This window comes from Erpetoichthys calabaricus, chromosome 14 (genome assembly GCF_900747795.2).
Source record: "Erpetoichthys calabaricus chromosome 14, fErpCal1.3, whole genome shotgun sequence".
Lineage (NCBI taxonomy): Eukaryota > Metazoa > Chordata > Cladistia > Polypteriformes > Polypteridae > Erpetoichthys > Erpetoichthys calabaricus.
Genome location: NC_041407.2, coordinates 111,904,624 through 111,922,346, shown reverse-complemented (window position 1 = coordinate 111,922,346; position 17,723 = coordinate 111,904,624). Strand labels below are relative to the sequence as shown.

At 49.7% G+C, this 17,723-nt stretch overlaps 1 protein-coding gene across 2 annotated transcripts; it reads left to right on the top strand.

The window, feature by feature from the left end:
• The first annotated feature begins 4,341 nt into the window (after window positions 1–4,341).
• On the top strand, window positions 4,342–17,494 carry psmc5 (proteasome 26S subunit, ATPase 5). Of its 2 annotated transcripts, XM_028819477.2 has the most exons (12): window positions 4,342–4,445; window positions 4,725–4,796; window positions 15,100–15,169; window positions 15,256–15,353; window positions 15,837–15,893; window positions 15,976–16,206; window positions 16,281–16,407; window positions 16,498–16,688; window positions 16,773–16,871; window positions 16,958–17,068; window positions 17,164–17,250; window positions 17,358–17,494. In XM_028819477.2, the coding sequence occupies exons 1-12, from the start codon at window positions 4,422–4,424 to the stop codon at window positions 17,409–17,411; spliced, it is 1,221 nt and encodes a 406-aa protein (XP_028675310.1). In that variant the 5' UTR covers window positions 4,342–4,421; the 3' UTR covers window positions 17,412–17,494. The 2 variants fall into 2 exon arrangements, with proteins under 2 accessions (XP_028675310.1, XP_051774981.1); XM_051919021.1 differs by lacking the exon at window positions 15,837–15,893.
• Window positions 17,495–17,723: the final 229 nt, after the last annotated feature.

Here is a 17,723-nt window from a genome sequence, read left to right as displayed (position 1 = left end):
TTTTCACTTCCAATGAGTCTGCCTGCTTATAAGCAAACATGAACTGGAAATGCGTGTGACTGCATGTGACAGGCGTGTGACTGCGTGGGACAGGTGTGTGACTGCGTGGGACAGGTGTGTGACTGCGTGTGACAGGCGTGTGACTGCGTGTGACAGGTGGCCTGGTCATGGCTGGCCCTGAAGTGGACAGAGCTGGCTGACCGGCCGGCTGTATTCTGATTGGGTTTGACTCGGCCGTGGCTAGTGATCCGCCTGAAGTGTGCGCAGGGGCGTGGCCTCGGAAAGGGGGCGTGTTCTTATGTGGGAGACGGGGTGTGTCTCTGAGCCATTCCTAAATACAAATTTACATAACTGAAGCGAGGCATCTTCACTATGACAGATTGCCCACTCATGAGGGGCTGAGCTGCTGCCCCCAGCGCCAAACTGAACGACAGAGAAGCTCAATGTGCTGATGAGTGCGCCGGGGGATCCGAGGTCACCTGCAGTGGTCTCCATTTATGACAGCAGGAGGACAGCAAGGGGACGACTCGGTCAGATCAAGGAGTTCCTGAGCCCGCAAAGGTGTTGGAGGTAAGAAACACAAGTGTGAAGGTCCTCGCCATGCCAACACCTTGCCAGCAGCGTCTCTAGCGTGTGCCTGATTGGCATCCTCTGTTACACAACAAGCACTGCATGAACGTACGCAGATCTTAACAAGAGATAAGAGGGAGTGCGGACATATCTACAGCGGGGCCGCAGACCCTTCCCATCTGTCACGTCTGGCTGTGAGGCAGCCTTGTGCTAAATTTGTTTCTTCTTTTGTCAAGCATCACACCCCATCATGACGGAGCCAAGTCAGAATTTCAGGAATGTTTGCAAATTCATTAAAGATCCAAAACGTGAAATATGCCATTGACACCACTGAGATGTTTCTACACCTTGTCCAGGGGTCTACCTGTGGTCAACGCAATTGAGTGGCCTAATTAGTAAAGGTGGCACCCACCTGTCTGCCAAAGCTCCACCAGGAGGTCCAAGGTGGTCCGTGGATTATGTCAAGGTGCAGATCTGCAGAAGGCTCCTTCTGGGATGGTGTGGGTTGGCTCCCTGCTCCCTCACTTGACCTGACCCAGATGAGCCGGGTAATAATAATAATAATAATAATAATAATTCATTACATTTATATAGCGCTTTTCTCAGTACTCAAAGCGCTATCCACACAGGGAGGAACCAGTAAGCGAACCCACAACCTTCCACAGTCTCCTTACTGCAAAGCAGCAGCACTACCACTGCGCCACCCGGGTAGGTGAAATCATAAATAATCCAGAAAGTTAAAACCAAATTCAAATAAATATCCAATAAATTCAGCAGGAAACACTTGTTTAAAAACTCATGAGCCCAGGTGCAGCCCCCTAAACTCCACCGGCTCCCCCTGTTCGGATCTTGAAGGAAGCGTGGAGAGATGTCAAGCAGCAGGTGTCCTGACCCTGCTGCCAATCCCCCCTAACCCTAACTCACAATTACAGCAGCCCAGGTAAGCAGAGAGCTGAGGAGACTTCGTGCCAGCAGAGCAGCGGGTCCAGATGGAGTATCACCACGACTGCTGAAGGCCTGTGCGCTGGAGCTAGGGGGTCTTCTACTGCGCATCTTCAACCTGAGCCTGGAACAGGGGAGAGTCCCGAGGCTTTGGAGAACATCTTGTATCACCCCAGTCCCAAAGATATGGTGAGCTGAATGACTTCCGGCCTGTTGCTCTGACGTCACATGTGATGAAGACCATGGAGCGGCTGCTGCTTCACCACCTGAGGCTACAGGTCCGCCACGCCCTCGACCCTCTGCAGTTTGCATACAGGAGAAGGTGGGAGCGGAGGATGCCATCATCTACATGCTACACCGATCCCTCTCCCACTTGGACAAAGGCAGTGGTGCTGTAAAAATTATGTTTCTGGACTTCTCCAGCACCTTCAACACCATCCAACCTCTGCTCCTCAGGGACAAGCTGACAGAGATGGGAGTACACTCATACCTGGTGGTATGGATCGTGGACTATCTTACAGACAGACCTCAGTATGTGCATCTCGGGAACTGCACGTCTGACATTGTGGTCAGCAACACAGGAGCGCCACAGAGGACTGGACTTTCTCCGGTCCTGTTCAGCCATCGGACTTCCAATACAACTCGGTGTCCTGCCACGTGCAAGTTTGCTGACGACACTGCTATCGTGGGCTGCATCAGGAGTGGGCAGGAGGAGGAGTATAGGAACCTCATCAAGGACTTTGTTAGATGGTGCGACTCAAACCACCTACAACTGAACACCAGCAAAACCAAGGAGCTGGTGGTGGATTTTAGGAGGACCAGGCCCCTCATGGACTACATGATCATCATAGGTGACTGTGTGCAGAGGGTGCAGACCTATAAATACCTGGGAGTGCAGCTGGATGATAAACTGGACTGGACTGCCAATACTGATGATCTGTGCAAGAGAGGACAGAGCCGACTAGAAGGCTGGCGTCCTTCAACATCTGCAATAAGATGCTGCAGATGTTCTATCAGACGGTTGTGGTGAGCGCCCTCTTCTACGCGGTGGTGTGCTGGGGAGGCAGCATAAAGAAGAGGGATGCCTCACACCTGGACAAACTGGTGAGGAAGGCAGGCTCTATTGTAGGCACAGAGCTGGACAGTTTGACATCTGTGGCAAAGCGACGGGCGCTGAGCAGACTCCTGTCAATCATGGAGAATCCACTGCATCCACTGAAGAGGATCATCTCCAGACAGAGGAGCAGCTTCAGCAACAGACTGCTGTGACCATCCTGCTCCACTGACAGACTGAGAAGATCGTTCCTCCACCACACTATGCGACTCTTCAGTTCCACCAGGGGGGTAAACGTTAACATTATCAAAGTTATTGACTGTCTGTATACCTGTATTGTTATCAATCTTTAATTTAATATTGTGTATATCAGTATGCTGCTGCTGGAGTATGGGAATTAAAAAGGTATCTATCTATCTATCTATCTATCTATCTATCTATCTATCTATCTATCTATCTATCTATCTATCTATCTATCTATCTATCTATCTATCTATCTATCTATCTATCTATCTATCTATCTATCTATCTATCTTCTCCCATCTTTAATGTCTATCTCTGTTCCTCTTTCTGTCCTCTCTTCATCTTGTGAATCTACCTAACTGGGTGCAGGTGTGACACGCTGCCACCTCCGGGGCACAAATGAGGTACCATCCCTGGAGTGGCACACGTTCACACGCCCTCTCATGTTGGTGTATTCAGGATCCCCCATTTATCACACTTCCATAGTTCTTACATGGAAGAAGTTTGGAACGACCACAACTTTACTTAAAACCGGCCAAAGTCAGCAATTGGCGGAGAAGCGCCTTGGAAAGCAAGATGGTCACGCAGGCCGAGCTGCAAAGAACCCGTGTAGAGAAGGGAGGAACACATGGACGGCCATTTGGAGTTTGCAAAAAGTTACCTTAAGGACTGTCAGAGATCCTCTGGTCTGGTGAAACCAAACCAATGTTAGGGTCAGGTCTGGAGGACACCAGGCACCTCTCATAGCTGTGCCGTTCCAGTAGTGAAGCACTGTTGTCAGCAGCCACAGGGACTGGGAGACTGGAGAGGGCTGAGGGGAAGCTGAATGGGGATCTCCTTGATGAAAGCCTGCTCAGAGTGACCAACGGGTCACAAACCAAAGACAACTCAGGAGACAGCGTAGGGTCAGTTGCCCAGCCAATGCCAAGACTTGAACCCAAGTCTGGAGAGACCTGGCACTGCACCAATGGTGCCCATCCAACCTGGCAGAGGTGGAGAGGATCTGCAGAGAAGAAAATCCACAGATCCAGTTGAGCGAAGCTCGTGGTGTCCGACCCAACAAGACTCCAGGCTGGAATGGCTGACAAAGGGACTTCAACTAGATGTTGCGTGAAGGACCAGGACGCTTTTGTTAGTCGGATATTTCAGTTTTTGTATTTTTAATACATTTGAGCAAATTCCTAAAATCCTGTTTCCACTTTGTCAGTTTGGGAGGTTGTGTTGGTTGATGAGGGAAAGAATGAATTGAAACAATTTTAGCAGAAGGCTGCAACATCCTAAAATGTGTACTACGTGAGGGTCTGAGTCCTTTGTGAAGGCGCTATATACACACACACACACACACACACACACACAGTACTGTATATACAGTACTCAGTAAACCTTCTTTCACGATCAGCACCTCCAAGGCACCCGCCTCGCGTTTCGTCTTGCAGTCCGCGGGCCTTTCTTAGCGCCGAGATTGACGGACGGCTGCGCTAACAAATTAGCCTCCCGCTCGAGCTCCTGGCCACGCCTCCCCGCCCCGCCCCCTGCCGCTCTACCTCTTTCGGATGTCGCTGCCCGTCTTTGTTCCGGTGCGTGAGAAGGCGGCGTCATTGCGATTGGAAAGATGGCGGTGGACGGGCCTGAACAGGTAACGCTGTGCTTCTCGTCGTCCGGTGGTCTCTCGTTGTGACTTTCCTTCCGGTGTTTATCTTTTGGCAGCGGCAGATGAGGCCCTCGGTGCGAGTCGAGCTTGTCGCTGCGGCGCCACTTGTAACGGAAGAGCCTAAACCCTTATTGCCGAGTCACGCTGCCGCTTCGGATACGACCGCCGGCTCCTCGGCTCAGAACTCCTCCCGCCTTGTCAAACAAGGCCGGCACCGGCCCGTGTGTGCTGCTGACACGTCTAACGACTTGCCTTCTGTTGCAGATGGAGCTCGAGGAAGGGAAAGGAGGCTCGGGCCTGCGGCAGTACTACCTGTCCAAGATCGAGGAGCTCCAGGTAGGAAGGAGTATGTGAGCGACCGGTCGGGGGCACTGCGAAGATGGGACTTAGAGGAAGTCTGTTGATTTCTGAGTGTTCGTCCAGTTCGGCAGCTTCTTCAAATCTTTCTGAACTGTTTTTCCTGCCGCCTCAGTGTCTGCCATGCTCTCCGTTTAGTATCATCTGCGAATTTCAAAAGTTTACTAACTACAGCCGTAATCAAAGTCATTACTGGAAGTCGTAAAAAGTAACTGAGGTCCCCAAGACAGACCCTGAGGGACTCCACTGGTGACCTTAGTCCATTCTGCTCTTATCTGCAGAACCAACTTGAGGTCCAGCTTTGTAGGTGACATCTGAACCCTGCAGTTTGTAGTTTCAAAGTTAATTCTTGATAGGTGGTCATTTGTCATTCAGAGGATGGTGGCATGGAATTCAAATAGTCAGTTTTTTTTATACTAACAAAATAAATAATTTTATATTTGGTGTTGGTAGATTTAGGAACAAGTGCATTAGAGGGTCACCTCAGGCTGGACGGTTTGGAGACAGTCAGAGAGTCGAGATTTTATTTTTTTTGTTATTTTGCCTTATGCAATTTCATGTATTAGGAATTTGTTAGTTTTCACATTCCCCTTGGGGTCAGAGCGCAGGGTCAGCCATTGTATGGCGCCCCTGGAGCAATTACAGGTTAAGGGTCTTGCTCAAGGGCCCAGCAGAGTAGGATCTCTTTTGGCAGTGACAGGGATTCGAACCGGCAACCTTCTGGATGCCAGCCCAGATCCTTAGCCTCAGAGCTACCAATCCGCCCTAAATTTGATATTGAGATTTGAGATTGTGTTGGTCTGGATATGTGCAGAGGAGAGATGAGGGGTATACTAAGAGAAGGATGATAAGGATAGAGCTGGCAGGGAAGAGGAGATGAGGAAGGCTGTAGAGGAGGTTTATGGATGTGCTGAGGTGGTGGGCGTGACGGAACAAGATGACAAGGACAGGAAGATGATCTGCTGTGACAACCCCTGTGGCAGCTAAAAGAAGAAGAAAAAGATGGTTTGTTGGTTCAGTACAAGTTGTTCTATCACAGTGCTCTAATATTTGGCAGATGAATACCACAAAAATCAAAGTATGAAAGAAAACCATGAGCCGCAGTATTGTGCACAAGTAGAGGGTTTCTTTAATTCCTTCGATCCACCACATCCTCTGCAGCTCTTGATTCAGCTGCTCTGCCATTAAAGAGCCGTAATTACTGAGGTACAAATTACCCCGTGTCATCGTGTTTATTTTGCATTGCGGGGTTCTGTCACTCGTCAGCCCACAAGAAATGGATGCAAGTAGTGGAGGATGAGTGAAGTCGTTTAGGATTTCATGAAACTCTTTTAAAAGCAAATCTATAGAAGAGCTGTCGTGTGGGGCATTTGACCGTCCCTGGTGGTGGCTTTGGTCACAAGCGCTTCGCATGACGGATGGTAGAGGCATTTGTAGAATGCAGTAGCTGGCGCTGAACTTGCTCCGTTTATACTTCCAAGTCAGTCTCGGTTGAAACTCTTTATGCAGGGTCAGGGCACAATTGGCAAACCTCGGATTATCCTGAATTTAAATTCCCAGACATTGTTGGGTGGGACTCTCTGGACTGATTCTCGTGTCTTTTTTTTTTTTTTTTTCTCCCACCATCTCTGGTTATGTGCTGAAATGTAGAAAGCCTTTGGGGTTTGCGCCCCATCCTCCCTCCCCGCGGTGCTTGGCCCGACTGCGGCTTGCTGGATGTGCTGTTTTAACTTCTGAATATGGTGAATTAGTCCTGAGGGTACGGTAACAGGATATTGAAGATGTTCATTGTTTTTGATTGCATTTGGGCGCCTGAGTACTTGCTGACCTTTTCCAAAAGTCACTGGAGACTCCGAAGCCTACTGAAATTTGGAACAGCTTATGAGATGCCTGTGCTGGCCTTCTGCTCCCAAGTACGTTGGTTTCCCCCTTAATTTGTCCTGGCTGATGGCCTTTCTCGGGTTTACATGGTGATATAACTACATCAGCAGGAACCGAGAATCTTACCTGCTTTAGGTGAAGCTTTTGTTTGGTCTAAAATACAATTGTTATCAGCCCAGCGGTCTCCTTTAGTCAGGCCGTTTGCAAAGGGAGTCAATGTTGTTATCTTTTGGCCTCGTAGGCCACCTTGTGTCACTTGTCCTGTCCTAGTTTGTCAGTTTCTCAGTCGCTCCTTGTTGTTTTTTGTGACCTTCCCAAACACCGATGACACTTTTTTCCAGGCTTCACCTTAAGCTCCAGTTGTTTTCTCGGGGAGTCCCTGGACCCTGTGGACACCTGGGAATGCCTCAGTTAGGGGACAGTGATGTCACCAAGTGTATACTATTTTAAGTAGCCGATACCAAGTACCACTGTAGGCCAGCACTGAATAAAAGAAACAAATAAGAACAGAAAACAAGAAATTCGCATTAATCAAAAGGGTTAATAAAAGCATTGTATTGTGGTTAATTAGTAATTTTTGTAAACATTTGTAAATGTATGGTGACAGCGGTAAATCTGGGTCCGTCTGCTTAGGAGATTGGGTCCCATTGGACCCTCTCGTGGATAGAATGGCTGCTCAGAATGGAGTCCCATGGCTGAGGTGACTAAAGTCTCGCTGCTTTGAATTTGAATTAAAATTCTTCTGTTGTTGCCCTCCTGTTTTGTTTTCACATTTAAAGCCAGTTGGTTTTATGGTGTTGTGTGTGAGCACCAGACACGTGGAACAGGTCAAGAAAACAAGACCAGCAGATGCCCAGAGGGCAAGTAAAACTGGCCTGCCCACCACAGTAATAATAATAAAACTTTGGATGTGCGCTCGTGTCAGTAGGCTTTGTGCCCAGGGGACCAAGTTACCCGACCTCTTCTCTAACATTTCAGTCTTTATTTACTGCTCTGATGCTGATCTTCCTGAGCATAGAATCACTCGTTATGAGATGAGAAGAATTCATAATTAATTGCAGAATTAGGGTATTTGAGGGGCCCTTTACAGCTGGGGTTGCCAGCTCCAGTCCTGGAGGACCACCGTGGCTGCAGGTTTTCATTCTAACCCTCTTCTTCATTAGTGTCCCATTTTTGCTGCTAATTAACGTCTTTTGAACTTGCGTCTCGCTCTTGAAGACTCGGACCCTTTCATTGTTTCTTTCTCCTTAATTAGCAGCCAAACAATAATGAGATACAAAATGAGCCAAAACAACTGGTGACCATCACACAATATCTGAAAATAAAGAAAGACGAGGGTCTCAGGAATGTCGATCTGCTCAGGTCCGCAGTGCTCTTAGAAAATCAACAATTTCAGAAATGTCTGCTAATGCGCCACGAGAGCAGCAACAAGCCAAGGAATTAAAGAACGAGTTTAATTAATGACAGGAATTGGCGCCTCATTAAGCAACTGGTTGGAGTGAAAGTGGTTGAAGTTTGAGACCCTGACTTAGGTGGTCTTCTGTTGGTTCCCTCGCTTCATATTTCATTTCTGTTTGCCTTTTAAGGGAAGAAATGAAGAAATTCAGGGGAACAAATCTTAAAAAAGCAATTCTTCTAAAATGAATTCATAAGAAGTTAATTAGCAGCACAAATGGGACACTCGATTTAAAAAAAAAAAAAGGGTTAGACTGAAAACCTGCAGCCACGGTGGTCCTCCAGGACCGGACGTGGAGACCCCTGCTTTAAAGGGCCTCTTTCTATTGCGCAGTTTGGCTCAAAAACGAATCGTCATCTCATAACGGGCTTAAGTTTCCAGTTTGCTATTTTTCTGTCCAGCCGTTTTAGCTCAGACACACAGCCATCATCCAGATTTTGATGTTTCGGTGTCGGGGGACCCTAAAACTGCGTCAGTCGAAAACTGGAGATTGAAATTTTTGATGAATTTAAAGCTTTTGCTCCTCCCCCATAGACGATTACGGTGGGGGAGGGTGCAAAGCACAAACGGGCGAGTCTGGCGTTTTGATTTACGTGGAAGAGAGCTGACCAATCTGAGCCTGGCATTTTGTGGACGGGGCCTGTAAGATCAAAGGTCAGAGTCTGAACGCAAGTCAAAGAAGGCTGAAACCGAGGCTCCGGTGTTAGGGTGGCCGTTTGCTCGACTTGCACTGGTCTTGGCTTACCCTAGAGATGCTCCACCATCTTGCACTGTTTTTGTAGCTCTGTGGTCAGCGTGTCTCTGGGTTGTGGAAACAGACGGCCTTCTGCTTCTTAACACTTTACCTCTGCCCCTGGGTTTGCAGTAGGACTAAGACCCCATTTTTAAATGGGTGCCTGGGGCCCTGAAGGTATTGATGGGCTGCATCTCCCTTTGGGGTTCACTCTTGAACCCAAGATCTGTGCTGCAGATGTTCAGCACTTGGCACATCAAGCACATTTTGGATTCTTTCTCATTAACACGAGAATACCTGAAGCCTACAAAAAAAAAAATTCGTAAACCCCACCCACCTTATCATCTTTTATTTTGTAAATGTGGTGATCTGCACAAGCAGCCTGCTGTCCCATAATCCCTAGTGACGGAGCTCAAGTCTGTTTATCTGCATGGTGTGAGGTGCCTGGAGCTGTCGAGGCTCAGTAATATCTTGTTATTTGGAAGACAAGCCTGTCATGTGAGCTCTGTGTCTACAACGGTCTATAAATGTACAGTAGGGTGACCAGAAATGCGAGGCTGAAATGCCAAACACGTCACTAAAACATTTCCAGACTGTTGTAGACACGGAGCTCACATAACAGGCTTGTCTTCCAAATAACGAGATATCATTGAGCCTCGACAGCCACAGGCACCTCACACCACGTGGATAAACAGACTTGAGCTGAGCTCCATCACTGGGGATTATGGGACGGCAGGCTGCTTCTGCTGATTGCCACATTTACAAAACAAAAGATGACGATGGTGAGGAGGTGCGAAGAGATTTAAGGTGAGCCAGGATTACAAGTTTTCTCGTAGGCTTCAGGGATTCTAGTGTTAAAGTCGGTAGAGAATGGCCGCCCGCCTTGTGATTTTCCTTTTATTATTCTAGCGACTCATTTTGAGAGGCATCTCAGTTCTTTGCTGCCTTGAAGTGCATGGCCTAAAATGAGGTGTCATGAAAGCACACAATTCAGGGGCCTAGTGTTACATTTGGACTGCATGGAGGACTCGGCCCACTTCAGTCCCTTCTGTTACCACGTGACTGCCTGCTGCTGCCTGTGACACCCACACTCAGTGGTCCCACGGGTGCTGCAGGCCCAGCGTGCCATGGGGTGCTCTGATCAGGCTGTTGAAGTTACTTGATTGGCTAATCCGACTTTCTTTTTTTTCTTCTTCTTCTTTCTTTATCCCTTTATAAACTTAACGCTAATCTCCTGCATAACCAGAGAAGTTCAAGTTTTATGTCCAATATTAGAATTCTACTATAGGTCACATGTGTTAACAACATTTTATGAACAAAATGAAATTCTGTGACCATAAAATACTAAAATAAATAACAATTTCCTTAAAATACACACTTTAACTAATAATATGTCCCCACATATGTATCTGTAATACATGTGACATAAAAGGAAATAAAAAAGTGTGTCTTATAATTACAAGCTGACATTTTTTGTTCTTTCCTGTAATGTATGTGTCTGAAAGAAGGCTTAGTTAAAAAAGTCATCTTCATCATTAACTAACAAAAATAAATATCGATAGAAATATCAGTTCATATTCACACAGTCAGCGCATTGACGATGTTGGCAATTAAACATCAACACCCCACACTTCTTCATTTTAATCATTAATTGCATGACAGCATTTTGCTGTTAAGATGTCTTTATTACATTTATTAAGGTGTGCGTTTTTATTTTCATTTTATTTTTTTTTCTGTGTATCAGTTAGACATTCATAATTCTTGTGTTGGTGTTATGAACATCAGAACCCTCTGGATGAGAGCAGGCCACTCAGCACCTCAAAGCCCACCAGTCCTGTCCACTTCATTCTTCTAAAATGACATCAAGTCGCGTTCTGAAGGCCCCTCAAGTCCTCCTGACCACCACACTACCTGGTCGCTTAGTCCAAGTGTCCGTAGTTCTTTGTGCAAAGAAAAACTTCCTCATGTTTGTGTGACATTCACCCTTCCAGCTGTGTCCCCGTGTTCTTGGTGACCTCATTTTAAAGTCACCGTCTCGATCCACTGGACTAACTCCTCTTGGTCATTTTGCACACTTCACTCCGGTCTCCTCTTCATCACTGTAAAGGCTCAGCTCTTTTAATCTTCACTCCTAACTCATCCCCTGTAGCCCCCCATAATCAGCCTCGTCGCTCTTCTCTGGACCTTCTCTTGTGCTGCTGTGTCTTTATGGAGACCCTCGGTGCCCCCAGGACTCCAGATGAGGCCTCACCAGTGTGTGATAGAGCTGAGCAGACCCTCCTGTGACTTGTACTCCACACATCAAGGCGCTATATAACCTGACACTCTGTGAGCCTTCTTAATGTCTTCTGAACACTGACGGGAAGTCGATATCTTAGAGTCCACTGTGACTCCTAAATCCTTCTCATGAGGTGGTCTCTCGATTTTCAGACCCCCATTGTGTATTCACACCTCACATTTTTACTTCCTATGTGTAATTCTTTACATTTACTGACATTAAATTTCAAATCTGTCCAAGCCTGTCTGCTGTCCAAGTCCTTCTGTGATGATATAATGGATTCCAAATGGTCTGCCAATCCCCCTATCTTGGTATCATCTGCCAACTTCACCAGCTTGTTCCTTCTATTCTTATCGAAGTCATTAATTTATATTAAAAGTAGCAGCGGCCCCTCACTGCCCCCTGCTGGTCAGCACTGATAACACCACCCAATTCTGATGAGGTTCCTCACCCCATCACCGTCTGCTTCAGGTGTCTGAGCCAATTCTGCACCCATCTACACACATCACCCTGAACTGACCCTTCTTTTAGTTTGATGCCCACCCTCTCAGGTGGCACCTCATCAAATCCCTTCTGAAAGTCCACATCAGTAACATCATCTGCTCCACTCTGGTCTTCTCCTCATAAAATTCCAGCCTGTTAGTAACACACGACCCCCTCTGCTGAGCCCACCCTGACTGTCCTCTCCTTGCCAGGTGCTGCTCCATCTTCTCCTTAATAATTCCTTCCATTCATTTTCCTGTGATGTTTCATGTTAAGCTTACTGGCCTGTAGTTGCTCTGATCTGCCCTGTCACCCTTTTTATATAACGGGATGATATTTGACATTTTCCAGTCCTTTGAATGTCTCCAGTGTGCAGTGACTTCCTACAAATATCCATCAGTGGTTTCTATCTGAACTCGCTGGCCTCCTTAAGAACTTGAGGGTCAGTATCATCTGCTCCTGGTGATTTGTTTGATTTCATCTCCGCTGCTCTTCTCTCTCCACAATTTCCAAATCCCTCAGTAGCTCCTTAGTAGTCCCTGTTACTGCTCTGAGATCTCCACTCGCTCACTTGTGAGGACCTCAGAGAAGTAAAAGTTGAGCTCATCCGCTATTTCACTGTCCGTATCTTTTAATCCCCTTTACTATTCCTGATCCTCCTCCTTGACTGTTCTTACTATTTAAAGAATCTCTTGGGGTCGTCTGTGGAGTTTTCCTAAATTTCCTATTAATTCCTAGTGTAGGTCTGTCCCTGTCCTCCATTTCATTTCTAAACCTGTCCCTCTGCTCCTCGACTCTCTTATCCCAGTATCTGCTCATAATCTGCACTACCAAAGTTCAACTTAACAACTTTAGTCTTTACATCCGCACTCTTACAACACACTGAGAATTGTATGACATTGTGGTCACGTGACCCTAGCGGTCCAATCCCCTCGGCACCCTCAGTCCTACCTGATTCTTACTAAATACTCAGTCCTGACAGGCCTCACCCGCGCTGGCGTGATTACTGAAATGATTGTGGATTAGCGTTTGAATGATGTCATTCATATTGTGATTAATTTCTCCTTTCTTATCATAAAGACGATACAAACCTGAAAACGGCGATTGTTCACTGAGCCGCAGTTTCAAATTTGTCTTCTTTTTCTTTCTTTTTAGTTTGTTGATCCCTTTATTTAAGCAGGAAGTCCCATGGAGATCTTAGAAGAGAGATCTGGCCAGGGTGGTGGCCGCCCGGTTCATTCCCTGCTGAGCGACACTTCATCTCCATGTCTCCTTCACTGCGGTCTTTATGATTTCCTCCAATTTGTGGCTAATTGGTGGTCTTTCTGCAGTTGACTCCCATGTCTGTGGTGTGTAATAAGACGACGAAGTTTTCCTCAAATCGGTCAGAGCTGGGGTGGAGCGTAACTGGGACCTCCCAGAACTAAGACTGGGCTGGCCTTTGACCCGAATCGCTTTAGAGACACAAATATGCCAGTGGCCAGTGGTGCCCTAAGCTAAACTGAGCCGTCGTGGGCTTCACATCTGTAGATCAGCAGAAGTTCGTTCACATTCTACTGAGAGTCACGTGGTGTCCGTTTGAATGTGAGGGTCTTGTCTCCTTACGCAGGACCACTTGTCCAATTCCTTGTTCCAGTTTTACTCGGCCCCCGTAATTAGCGGACAGTGGCTCTTGTGGCCCCCAATCGAGTTTTTACGTTTGGGGCGATGACCTCCCAGAATGCACCACCGCACTTGGTGGGCTTTGCTTTAACGTCCCGATTGTTTTAGTGGCTGATCAAACCCGTCGGGTCCCTGTCCAGAATTTGTGAGAGTTGCTGCGGTGCCATCTGCTTACTGCCACCCCACAGACCCTGGTGACGCTGAGCATTGGACTGTCCCCAGTCTTCAGTCCTTTTGTGGCTTTGTCATTCCCTGATTGCCTCCCGGCCGTGTCACCCCTCAGTGGTCCCAGCATGGCCTTCTGATTCCGTGTCACCGTCAGCACGTGGGGGTCTTCGAAGCACACAGTCGGCCCACCCTGGATGTGCTGGGCTTTCATTTTAGTTTGAGATTTTGAACTCCTTTTTTCTTTTCTTTTCTTTTCCTGATTCATTTCTTGACGAGTTCTCATCAGCAGACACCTTCAGCAGACTTGGTGACACATTGGGTGGCAGCAGAGCTTGTTTGTTACCCAAGGTCCCCCTGTACATTTAAAGTGAATGTCACACTCATCACTGCACACCCGACTTGTGCCCCGGCCCAGCCAGATGGAGAGACGCCCACGTGTGCCGTGCCAGCAGTGATGAGAGCCGCGCCACGTTGGGCTGGTGAAGGCTTAGCAGGCTCACGTAACACTTGGTCAGCATGGCCGCGGGACAACCGATGTCATCAGACAAACATCTTGAGGCTTGTGGAGTGGCAGACTGTGGGATTAAAAGAAAAAAAACAAAACAATGCAGTGCCCACCTTTAGCCTAACGGGTGGCAACATGTTTGAAAGGATTTAACAGACTGGGAGTGACGAGAGCGCAGCGCCATCACAGTCACGGACCGTAATTACAAAATGACTAATAAAGCGCAGTCCGCACAGACCTGCACATGCGCAGAAGCGTGGTGCCCACCAGGCCTTCATAGCTGTCTTTGTCAGCCCCTCTGTGACCCCCAAGCTGTGCCCGTTGTGGGGCCATTGCTCCATGCCAGGCAGTTGGGCACCCAGAGCCCTTGTAGCTTTGAGAGAGTTTGCCTTTTGTCACATTTGATTGCTTTTGGTTTTCTCACCCAGCCAGTGCTTTGCCAGTCTGAACGCCATCGTCTTTAGAACTGCAAGTCACCCGTGACAGAGCCCCCCCACTGCCAGGCATCGAGTGTAGTGAAGAAGTGAAGACCCCCAGCCACGCGTCTGCTCAGAATGGCTTGGCACCGCTCAAGGGGGCCAGTGTTTAGTTTGTGGGCGTCACTCTCGGTCACACTCACTCACTCACTCATGTTTTATGTTGTTAATATTTCCCGATGCCAACCGTATCTTAAGTGGCGTTTTCTCCAGAAAATCCCAGTGGGCCCAGTTGACGAGTGCAGATGTTTGAAACTCTCCCTGCCATTTCGAATATCGAAGCCGTTTAGACGTTGGGGTGACACGGGGGGGGGGGGGGGGGGGGGGGTAGTGGGTTTGGTGGCTAGTTTGTTGAGTTTGTGTTTTGCTCAGAGGACCCGCGGTGGGCCCAAAGTCGGGTTTTGCCAGGGGGACCACCCTGCCCTGAAATGGTAAAAGCCATCTTTGTGACATGAGGATTGCGCCCTTTACTTTATGGTGACCCCTGTCGAGGTCCGCTGTCGGTGACGTCTCTGGGACCTTTGAAAAAGTACACCACCTGTATATGGAACGGTGGCATTAGGGGGGCACTGCAGTGACCTCGGCCCCTCATGTCACCCACTGTGCCCCTCATGCTGACCCTCTTGTGTTTCTTTTTAAGTTGACAGTCAATGAAAAAAGTCAGAATCTGCGGCGTCTTCAGGCCCAGCGCAACGAGCTCAACGCTAAAGGTGAGATGACGGTGTGGGCACCAGCCGCCCGCCCGCCTGCCCCTCCCATGATGCTTTGCTCTCACCGCCTCTCTCGTTTCTTGCAGTGCGACTCCTGCGTGAGGAACTCCAGCTGCTTCAAGAGCAGGGCTCCTACGTCGGCGAGGTGGTGAGGGCCATGGACAAGAAGAAGGTGCTGGTGAAGGTAGGCAGGCAGGGGGAGGGAGGGAGGGACCACCATAGCGGGCAGCCTTGTGGATCCCAGCCAATGCTGGCGGCTCGTCTGTCTGTGTTCAGTCATTTGGCGTGTGTGCGGCCCCCGGTGGGTCGGTGACAAGACAAACGCCTGCCATCAGCTGTGTGACTTGCTGGCACGCGTTTGTGGTGCGGGTGGCAGGTCCTCGTACTGGGTTTTGGCCACTTGGCATGTTTGCCATCTGGAGAGCATCTCGGTGCCCAGCCTTGGCACTAAACAGTGGCCCTGCCAAGTCATTCGTGTCACGGCTCGCCGCCACCGCAGGTTTAATTCCATTTAATCCGACTTGAGTCCCAAACAGCACGTTTACGACATCGGTGAGTAGGGACACGCCGGGCGCACAGTGTGCAGGAACGGAGCTGGCATTCAACATGGCGCCCACTGCCAGGTTTGTTGGTGTCTCACGGCTGACCCCCTCGCTTGTCTTTCCAGGTTCATCCCGAGGGGAAGTTTGTGGTGGACGTCGACAAAAACATTGACATCAATGACGTGAGTGCACCCCGAGTACAGCCTGAGCCCCCCCTACCCCCTTGGTGTTTGAGCCAGTGCCCCTCATTGTCTCTGCCCACAGGTAACTCCCAACTGCCGCGTGGCGCTGAGGAACGACAGTTACACACTTCACAAAATCCTCCCTAACAAGGTGGACCCCCTGGTGTCGCTGATGATGGTGGAGAAGGTCCCCGATTCGACCTACGAGATGATTGGCGGGTTGGACAAGCAAATCAAAGAAATCAAGGAGGTCATCGAGCTGCCAGTCAAACACCCAGAGCTGTTTGAGGCTCTGGGCATCGCACAGCCCAAGGTGGGTGCAGTGGGAGCTGGTGGTTGGGTGGCACTTTGTTGCCCGCTCAGATGACTCGAGGCATCCTTTCTTAGGGCGTGCTGCTGTACGGACCGCCTGGAACCGGGAAGACCCTGCTGGCCAGAGCGGTGGCACACCACACAGACTGCACCTTCATCCGCGTGTCGGGGTCCGAGCTGGTGCAGAAGTTCATTGGAGAAGGTGAGGAGTGCCAGCCTGTGCTGCCATCTGAACGCGTGAGGAGGAGGCCAGGGTGGTCTCGTCTCTCTTGACCGCCCGTCTGTTTTGTAGGGGCACGCATGGTGCGGGAGCTGTTTGTGATGGCGCGGGAGCACGCGCCCTCCATCATTTTCATGGATGAGATCGACTCCATCGGCTCGTCCCGCCTGGAGGGGGGCTCGGGTGGCGACAGCGAGGTGCAGAGGACCATGTTGGAGCTGCTCAACCAGCTTGACGGCTTTGAAGCCACCAAGAATATCAAGGTAGGTGGGGGGGGGGGGCATTGACGCTCGGGCTTGGCACGTGAGTCAGTCTCATGGCACCTTTGTCACCCTTTGTCTTTGCAGGTTATCATGGCCACCAACAGGATCGACATCTTGGACTCTGCGCTGCTCCGGCCCGGTCGCATCGACAGGAAGATCGAGTTCCCCCCGCCGAACGAGGAGGTGAGTGTCGGCCGTGGCGCTGCCAGTCGCTGTTTCCACCTCACGGGTGGGTGTCCAGCACTCCTCGCCTTGTGTTTGCTCCGCAGGCCCGCCTGGACATCCTGAAGATCCACTCGCGCAAGATGAACTTGACGAGAGGCATCAACCTGCGCAAGATCGCCGAGCTCATGCCGGGTGCATCGGGCGCCGAAGTGAAGGTGAGGAGGGTGGGCGGGCGGGCCGGAGGGAGGGCCAGGAGGGGGCGCCAGAGCACAAACAGTGCGAGCTGTCGCCTCCTCCTCTTGTCTTGCAGGGCGTGTGCACGGAGGCGGGCATGTATGCGCTGAGGGAGAGGAGGGTGCACGTGACGCAGGAAGACTTCGAGATGGCCGTGGCCAAGGTGAGTGCCCGCCAGCCTCCGAACGCCACTTGTGGCCCGCCTGGCCGCTTCCTCGGATGCCCACACGATTTGTCCTTTTTTTTTTTTGTGTGTGTGTGTGTGTGCAGGTCATGCAGAAGGACAGTGAGAAGAACATGTCCATCAAGAAGCTGTGGAAGTGAGGGGCGCCTGCCCGCACCCCCGGGTTTCCTCCATTCGTGTCTCGTTTCATTTGCTAATAAACGTCTGTGATGTCGGGTCACAACTGTGACGTGTCGTTGTTGTTGCCGCAGCTTCAGCAGTAAGTGAAGCCCACCGTGTGCCAGATGGGTACCTGGCATTGCTGTTGTTTTGAGAGGGCCAGGTCCACAAATGGAGTTGAACTGAACAGTCGGCGCTGGCCAGGAGGTGACAGTTGACGGATGTCCCCTCCGCTGCGGGGCCGTCGGCACTGCCACGTAATGCCAGCAGCAGCCTGTGGCCAGCGGTCCGAT